This window comes from Jatropha curcas, unplaced genomic scaffold (assembly GCF_041381405.1).
Source record: "Jatropha curcas cultivar XTBG-Jc1 unplaced genomic scaffold, XTBG_Jcur_1.0 HiC_scaffold_147_pilon, whole genome shotgun sequence".
Taxonomy (NCBI): Eukaryota; Viridiplantae; Streptophyta; class Magnoliopsida; order Malpighiales; family Euphorbiaceae; genus Jatropha; species Jatropha curcas.
The window spans coordinates 1-9,889 of NW_028322381.1; the positions used below are offsets into that span (position 1 = coordinate 1).

At 35.6% G+C, this 9,889-nt stretch overlaps 1 protein-coding gene across 1 annotated transcript; it reads right to left on the reverse strand.

Annotated features, from left to right (window-relative positions):
* Positions 1–6,602: 6,602 nt before the first annotated feature.
* LOC149492034 (G-box-binding factor 4-like) lies at positions 6,603–9,030 on the reverse strand. The gene is made up of 3 exons (XM_089716911.1): positions 8,211–9,030; positions 7,820–7,891; positions 6,603–6,746 (listed from the first exon to the last, which is right to left on the reverse strand). The coding sequence occupies exons 1-3, from the start codon at positions 8,769–8,771 to the stop codon at positions 6,720–6,722; spliced, it is 660 nt and encodes a 219-aa protein (XP_089573037.1). The 5' UTR covers positions 8,772–9,030; the 3' UTR covers positions 6,603–6,719.
* Positions 9,031–9,889: the final 859 nt, after the last annotated feature.

Sequence of the window (9,889 nt, forward strand, 5' to 3'; positions counted from 1 at the left end):
GCCAGGTTTCCCTTTGATGAACGCAGTATCCACCGAACAATTTATCCAAGTAACTACTCAAATATTAAAAAAGAGCACAAACTATTCTCGAGAAAAGTTCTTTTTTTTTTTTTTTTTTTGGGGGCAACACAACCAAAGCCTTAATTATCAATAAACAACCCAAAAATTGTCTTCATGATTATTTCTACAAAAGTGGGGCTAATGTTAAGGGCTGGGGTATTGTTGCTTCAACTATGAAGAAGATTTGTCAAATGAGCTATCAGTCCCAATAAAACAAAATTTGCATGGTGCAACAGGGTAAAGGGGAAAAGGCTCCAGAAGAAGAGGGAACATTGTTTGATTCTCGAAATCATGTACAATGTGATTCAACAGTTGAAGGTGTTACACAGACTTGTGCACCAGCAAGCCAAGGCTAAGTCAGGCCGAGTGATTTCCAACTAGGCCCAAGTCCACCCTACCTCAAATGATGTAAATGTAATTAACTCTCAGCTTATGTACAAGTCGAATTATTTTTTGGGTTGGGACGGATCCCAAGCCCATGAACATATTAAACACTAATCTCCTCTATGTTGTGAGCAGCATTCTGGCAATTATTAAGATGGAAAGAGTAGACTGACATCACACCTCAATGTTTCAAACTTCAAGTATGGAAAAGCCAATCATATAGGTTCTTAATGCTTAATGAAACAGAATTTGCATCTTGCAGGAGGCAAATGAAGAAGAATCACCATTAGAAGATTGCAAGGAAAATTGCATTTATGTTTTGCATTAAAGCATGCCTTAAGGATGGAGGAGTTGATTAGCAAAACCTTCTCCTCGATATTTGAAACTTTGGTTACAAACAGACATAGTAATTAAAGGCGCAAAGGGCTGCTGTAGCCTAGGCACTAACCTCCAGAGGAAGGCGCGCGCCTAAGCGAATTGAAGCGCCAAAAAAAAAAAAAAGAATAAATAAAATCTGAAAAATATATTTTAAGATATCAATCAAAAAAAAGGCGAAAAAAAGTAGAAGACATGGAAACACACATAAATCCGGAAAAAATGGCAATTTGATATGTAATATTTTGAGATATTAGAGTTTAGGCAGAAAAGAGTATAATCAAAAAAATGAAAACAAGAAAAGAAATAGAAAGCAAATATAGGTAGAAAAATTGAAAGAGTTATATCTGGATGGAATGGGGCTAAAGACTAGATTGCAAGAAGTGACTGCTAGATGAAGGAGTGGAGGTTGGATCACAAACCACATCACCGGCTTTTGTGTTGCATTTTATTTCTATATATATATATATATATAATATAGATAAGAAATAAAAAAAATAAAAAAAAAACCCTAGGTAACTTGTTCTAGAAAACAAAAAATAGAAAGGCGCGCCTTTCTCAAGCCTTAGGAGCAAAAAAGACGCAAAAAGGTGCATGCATCTACCCAGAGGCAATAGCCTGAGTGAAGTTGCCCACCTCAGGACTGTTGAGGCACAAGCCCTTGAGCCTTAAGTAAGGGCGTGCCTCTCTAATAACTATGCAGACAGAAGCCAATCAATCTATGGTGGAAATTGCACATGTGAGGTACCAACATCCATAGGCAAATGCTTCAACTTTCCAACAAAACTACATCCTTAATGGCTTAGGCAAATAACTCAACTGTTCCAAAAACTAATTATTTGCAATTAATGTCCTTCTTGATTGAAATTCAGTCCTTCACTAACATAAGTGAATGGAGAGAACACGTCTACACCTTTTTAGTTACAATAAAAATACCTTTTTGAGTTGAAAAAATGTGTTGGACACTAAGAAGAAGAAGAAGAAGGCGTAAATAGCAACTGCAATGAGGTAATGGAGCATTTTGATAGGAAATACTACAAAATTTACAGCAAAAAGCTACAAGACATCTAAGCAGAAAAAGCAAAATAGCAAGCTGGAAGGTCAAAAAAGCAGAATCAGCAACTAGAAGCAACAAATTGGCAGTCAAAAAGCCAAAACAGCTAGCTTTCAGTTACAAAAAGTACTGGAATTGGTTCCCCCAAGAGAAATAAGCACAAAAATAAGGAACTTCACATGAAGTGATGTTGAGAAGAAAATATAAGATGATTTGCTTCAAATAACTTGTAACAAATCATAAAAAAAATGGTTGTGCTACTTACTGCAATAAAGATGCTACAAGTGTGATTCATTGGTCCCACATGAATCAAATTCCTCGAAAAAGAGCAACTAACTCATTTTTATGGAGTTGACTAACAGATAGTGAAAGAGTGTACCAACTACAATTTCCAAAGCAGCTCTAGATATATTTGTCAAAATGAGAACCAAATTGAGAATCCAAATCCTCATTTTTCAAATTGCAAATCAAGAATTAAATCATACTATTCAATGTAAATTCTCAAAAGCTGAATTATCATACTTGAAAGAATAAATAATAAAGAAAAGGGATGATGAGTTAAATTAGAAAGTCAAAAAAATATGCATCTAAAACATCACAACATTACAATAAATTATTTGGGGGTGGTTGCCGGTAAAATGGAAGTTAAATTTGGAGGTTTGAACTTATTGTCTTATGGACTAGAATAAGGAAAGAATCAATTGAGCTGATTGATTAGCCTGATTCTCTGCCAATTTGCTCAATCTAGGAACATTTTCATTTTCCCAATAGATTCAAATTGCTACAGTGAAAAAATAAATCCAATCATGGGATTCGACAAAATATAAAAATCTAATAGTGGCTCTGAATGCAAGAGTTTATACGTACAAAATGGGGAAAAATAGAAGGGACAAAGGAATAACTTTACTGTACAAGATGTTGAATTTAAATTGCCTCTAGCTAATGTTGAAGAGACGAACTTTCTCATTCCAAGTTCAAAGGAAGCTTTAAAGAGTTATCATCGCTATCAACAACTGATAATGCAAAATTTAGTTTGCATCCAATTTTCAATTTTCAATAATAAGAATGCACTAATATATATCATCTATTTGCTACTTACTATAACATTTTAAGCTCATTGTTGAGTTTTCTCTAGCCTATGGAAAATGATACAGATGACAATAAAATCAAGAAAAAAAGAATCTTAGACTTGGGTGGTATTTGATAGAGTGTTAAAAATTTAAGAACTGAATTTCAAGCATTTACTGAATAGAAATGCAGAATTCCCAAATTACTAAATTGTTTAGAAGACAAAGTTTTGGTTGTAATGAATTCAAATTTTAATTTAAATTTTTTGACTTCTCAGATTAAATGAATTTTAGCTTAATCGAAACTTTTAGGTAACATGTAGATAAGCATTATCAAATAATTTAAAACCAAAATGTCATGGAAATTTTACATTAAGATAATATCAAACACCACCTTAAAAACTTAAGAGTTATGGTCTAGATATCACACATTGAGCTTCTTTTGGAAGAACATTTAGTGGAGTCTTACAAAGTCATACATTCATGATTGTATCAAACAACAACAACTAAGACTTAATCCTAAACTATTTTGGGTCAGCTATATGAATCCTTTTCCGCTCCAGCCTATTAATCCCAAGTTCGCACTAATGTCAAGAAGTACTAAATTTTTTTGAAACAACTTTCCTCGATTTGGTTCTAGGTTTACCTCTACTCCCTTTTAGCACCCTCCATCATCAATGTAACACACTTATAAACCAGAGGACATGGAAGCCTACTAGGACATGACCAACCCATATCAGACATCCTTCCTCTGTTCTTATCTCCAACTTATGCTATTTGCACCTTTTGTCGAATGTGGTTATTTATAATCTTTTACAATACTTATCTGCCCAGAAATCCATCTCAACCTCCTCATTTGTACAATATTTATCTGTTAATACGTTGGACATTTGAAGTCCAACTTCACTCCCACATAACATCGTAGATCTCACCATTATTCCATAGGACTTGCCCTTTGTTAGATATCTTTCTATCACATAGCACATCGTAGCAATCCTCCATTACATCCATCCAATTTTAGTTTAGAGGATTACATCTTCATATGGCATTCCACAATTCTGAAAAACACAGCACAAATATCTGAATTGCTTATCTTTGGGTACCATAAAACCATCCAATCTCAACACCTCATTCTTCTCACTAAGGCCAAACTCGTAGTGCTTGTATTTTATCTTACTTTTGTTTAACCTAAAACCTTTCCTCTCAAAAGTGCTTCTCCATGGTTCAACTTTTGATTTACTTTCTCAATAGTTTCATCCATTAGGAGAATATTTTCTGCAGATAACATTTAACATGGAACATCTTGTGTAATATTAGTTATCTCATTCATAACTAGAGTAAACAAGTAAGACTCAAGGCAAATCCCGGTCTTGCAGTTATGAACTCTTTCCCCTCCCATTGTTCTCACACTTGTCACTACATCTTCATATATCCTTAATGATATTTATATATTTACTCGAACTACTTTTTCTCCAATACCCTCCAAAATTTTAATTTCTAGCATTTGCCAAAATGGCTCTGTGACATTCTGACCTGGCAAAGTGATCCTAAAAGGGCGGGTAGAGCAAAGCTCCTAGCTAGCTTTTAGGATCGCAGGCTAACTATGGGTAGTGGAATGCAGGACACAGGAATGAATCGGATTATATATCGAACAAGGAAAAACTAATCATCAGAGACGCCTTTTGGTGGAATGGCTTGGAGAGTTGGAAGAACTCTACGGTTAAGCATACTCGCTTTACGGAAATTCTAGGATAGGTGACCTCCTGGGAAGTTCCCCATTTCACCTGCGGGACAAAACCTTGCAGGTCTTACCAATCCAGTATGGGATGGAACTGGCTTGATCCAAAGCGGATAATTCCTCTAGTGGTTGCAGTCAGGCGTGACAATTGGCATCAGAGCCGGACCACCTCCAGTAGATGTATGGTTCGAGGACGAACCACGCGGAAGCTGGTAGGCCTGTGACATCCCGACCTGGCAAAACAATCCTAAGAGGGCGGGTAGAGCAAAGCTCCTGGCTAGCTTCTAGGATAGCAAGCTAGCTATGAGTGGTGGAATGCGGGACACAGAAATAAATCAGATCATATATCGAAAAGGAGAAAACTAATCATCAGAAGTGTCTTTTGGTAGAATGGCTTGAAGAGTTGAAAGAACTCTAAGGTTAAGCGTGCTCACTTAACGGAAATCCTAAAATGGGTGACCTCCTGGGAAGTTTTTCATTTCACCTGCGGGACAAAACCGTGCTTGATCCAAAGCGAGCAATTCCTCTAGTGGTTGAAATCGGGCGTGACGGGCTTAATTGGAGGTCTTTGGAACTTATTATTATCCTTGTGGAAAGCATTAATCCTTTTGCCAAAATGGCTTAATTTCTTCATTGTTTGGGCGTTAAAATGGGAAGGGAAAATAATAGAATCCAGAGAAATTGTGCTTCTCGATATCCCTTTAAAAAGTCGTGTTTTATTTCCTCCCATTTCAAAAGGGAATAAGAAGAAATAAGTCAAATGGATTTTCTAGTTTCTACTATACCATTCAAATATGAAAGAAACAAAAGGAGTACATATACAAATACAAGTAAATTTAACTTCCTTTAATGAGACCAAAACATCTTAAAGAGAAACTTAATTTCATTTCTTTTCATTTCTTTGCCCTTACATTTTTTAGTACCCAAACCAAATGTCAATTTTCCCACAAGCAATCCAAACTGGAGAAGAGTTGGGACCAGTTGTATGAGCCCAATATCTTAAAAGTTTTGGATCTCTAAGTGTATCAATTATAGTTTTAAAGTTGCACTTCAGGTGCAAGGCACTATAGGCAAAGCCCCTCGCACCTCAAATCCTAAGATACAAGCAATGTCATTGAGGTGTAGCTTGCTACTTCTTCACTTTAAGGCCAAAAGAGGTGGGACAAAGGAAATAGCAAATTATGACAATTAATTGAAATAAATCATGTCTTCAATCCTCCTCAATTTTAAGATGATTACCATATGTGTTATATGTGTTACCATATACATACAACATACAAACATATCTTAGGATGTTTAACATATATTTAGAAAACAAACTAGCTTTATAACCATCCTTCCATAGCCAATCAAGAACCTCAAAAACACATTCTTCAATTACATTGTTTTTCAGCTCAATTCTTTAGAGCCTAACATACAAAAGTACTCTAAACTTTTTTATTTGTTATCACTCCAAAATTACCTTTGTCTCCTGGGCACCATTGTTTTGAAACTTAGATATTTTAGCACCCCAAAATGAAATTAGGGTTAGGGTTTTATGCGGCCCATTTGACCACCTTAACTAACTTAACCCACATACTTTAAAAAATTTTGCAAAATGCAAGTAATCACATTACTACTAGCTTGCACGTGCAAAAATTACTACTACTAGTCATATCACAGATCCTCACTAATCATCCAAAAAGATAAAAAAAAGAAGATCCCCAAACAAAACAAATCCACAACCGAATAAGCAAAGGCTCTTTTTCATCTTCTACAACGAGTAATCCTAGAAGAGCCTCTGGTATAAGGGTTATTACTAGTTCTAGATTTGAATCAATTATGAGTATAATAAGATCTACATGACCATGGAGGGCAAGGAATTCTATTAGCCGCCAGAGCCCCACAAGAGAGATAATAATGAACTCTTCTCCAAAACAAAGATCTATGATCACCTCTCTCACATTTTCTTTGTCACTATCTAAATCTATCAATCCATTATCAAACTCACCTTTCTCTTACAAATCATTGTACATAGTCAGCCATTATCTTCAATCCTTTATCATCCACTTGAGCTTTGATTCTTAAACTAAGAGTAAGAAAAATGGAAAACAAAAAGAGAGAGTTTAGAGATCGCCATCAGAGAGAGACATTTGAAACTAAATTAAGCTAGAGAGAGGCTTAATTATTTTAATGGTCACTCTTTGAGTGATGGAAAGGGAATAGAAAAAGTAGGCATAAGAGGTAACATGGAGATGCAGTTTTTTACAACTACGCGCTATAAATTAAATATAAGATGCTAGGTAAAAATTGCTTACTCTCATCACTAAGATTATTTAGGTTCAATTACAGTCTAAGCTACCATTACTATGTAGAGAAGCTTCAATGGCGATGAGTTTGACAGCAGGGAGAAGAAGACTATCGAGATTGATAGGGTGATGTCAAGCTGAAGTGGGCAATGCCAGGCTGAAGAGAGAGAAATTTTGATTTGGGTTTCGAACAAAATGGTGCATATTGATTTATTTTGTCCTTGGTTAACTTAACCCAATGCAGTCAAGTGGGGCCACATAAATATTTTTTTTATTTTAAACCCCAACCTTAATCTCATTTGGGCTGCTAATATATCTAAGTGCCAAAAAATGGAATGCCCAGGACACAAAGGTCATTTTAGAGTGATATTGCACTAGGTTGATGAGTTAAAAGGTATTTTTGTATGTTAGGCCAATTCTTTACCCTATCAGTATTATGGATTATTCTAATTTACTTGAATTAGGATCATGGGTTAAAAAATAATTCTATTTTGTTTGGCTTTCAAAATTATTACTATGTTTTATGTTGTTATAATTAAACTCATCTTGTATATGATTATATGCTTTCTCATACGGTACACCTTATGCCACTCAGGTGTTCTAGTGCCATGGCTTTGCCTATTGCAGCTTTAATAATTATGCTACAAATACTCATACTGTAACTTGTTAATCAACTTTCCAGTCTTAAAAATTTCGTCAATTTGTTGTTTCTTGTACTGAGTATTGCTCAAAGAAGTTAATGTCCCCTCCCCCACCATTTTCACCAATAATGGACCCAACTGTATAACAAAATAAGAACAAATGCACCATCTAAGGGCGACTGCAAATTCCGAAATCAAAGAAAAATATTTACCTCTTCCTTTAATAGCCGGGTATTCTCCTCCTCAAGTTCTCTGACCAAAGACTCCAGCTCAATTGTGTGAGCCTAAGCATCAAGAGTAAAGTAAATTATAATCACAAGAATCAAAGATAAAAAGAGTTGAAAAATATTAGTATAATGGCCATAAAACATTGAGATCTTGAATTCAATAGTTTGCTTGCCACAGAGAAAAATAAAGTCCTATCCGAGCCCAAGCCCAAGAGTTGCAGTCAAAGATAGAATTCCCATTCTCAAAATCCTATGATTCTAAAGAAACATTTATTTTAGCACTCCTAGAACTAATCAACAGACAAAATAAAAAACGAATTTTTTCAGCAATAGAAGAATTCAAAATACATTAAAAAAAATAAGAAGAAAAGAAAACCTGTTTCCGTTCCCTAGACCTGGCAGCAGATTCACGATTTTTTATCATTCTTTTCTGCTTCTGTTGGGTGGCCTTATCCATGGGAGGCTCCTCAACAGCTCTTCTTTTCTGTCTCCCTCTCCCTCCTCCTTCCGCCATGATCATCCCATGATTATTGATATCCACACTATAAGGTCCTACAGACATCTCCATCTGAGCCGGAACTCCAACCCCTTTAACGTCCTCCTCGCTAACAGCACCAGCCTTAGTCAAAAAATCCTCCAAAGTTATCCCCTCATTTCCCTCCCTCTTTTGATCGCTGCCGGATACGATCTCCTTCCACACCTCATCAACGGACTTGGACGCGCATCCAGGAAGAGGCGAGTGGTCATCGCATGGATAGGAATAAATATTTTTTAAGAGATCATCCATGGCGGTTGAAACCAGAGGGTTTTGTTCGGTAGTAGTGAACTGGTTTTGGTCCTGGTTTTGGTTTTGGAGATCGGCGAGTAGGGTGGAGAGGGAGGAACATAAGGAGGGTTGACGTGGCATATCAGAATTCGTCGATGACGTGGTCGCCATCACCTTCGACTAAGCCATAGCCCAAATCCAAAGGCTAAATCTAGCGGATTCCTAGGTTCGCATAGAATCTCTCCCACCGTATATGTTGATTGTTGGGTTTCTCCTTCTCGGTCTCCGTCTGGGGCCTGTGTTCTGCAGTTCGGCACGGAGGATAAGATCAGACCAAACTACAAAGAAAAAAGAAAGGACAAATGTAATCAATAGTTGTCGCCTAGGAATTTGTTGCCATTTTTCGTACTACTTCTCTGCATAATTTATTTATATTTTAGAAAAATAGCTTTTATCCATAATCCGTAATCTATATAAGCTAAACCATCCTAAATATCCTAAATCAAAATCAACTTAGCCCTACAATGCCCAAATTTCAAATTTATGTCACAGTTGCGCTCTAAGATAAAGAGTGTATATGGATCGACAGAACAGTAATTAAATAATTTTCAGTTCCATATCAAAATATTTGAACATATAATATGAAGTATCAATCTCGTTCTAATAGATATAGAGTTACATCCTCGTCTCGTCCCGTTTCAATAAGTATATAGTTGCATCCCCATTTGGTTTAGTTTTTCACGATAGGATGTGACATTTGCATCCCATCTCGTTCAATTTTTCACGACGGGATGAGACATGAATTCGAGTGTATGGGACAGGACGGAATGGATTGGGTGAAGAATCAATCAAGATTTTTCATAAGCCCAATGCATAAATTCATCCATGTATTTTACATAAAAAATTTTATGGCACCATCAACTTTTACTTTAAACCTATTGAATACTTTCATTTATAAAATTATACTAATTAAATATTTTAACTTGCAAAAAAAATTCTATTAAATATTTAAATTTCTAAAATTAGATCAATTATACTTATTAGATAGTTAAAAAATGTAAAATCATTGTTTCAAATATTGTACAAACCAAATATCTTGCATATAAATGCCAAAAAAAACACCAAAAAAATATTACTGTTAGGATGTGAGGGATACAACATTAGCAGAATTCGTAACTTAAAGGGCACTAGTTCACTTGCAAAGTTTGAGGTGCCGCAAAGTTTTTTCAACAAAATACAGGAGTATATTTATACATTTGGTCATTTTTCATAGTCTTACTAAAATTTTT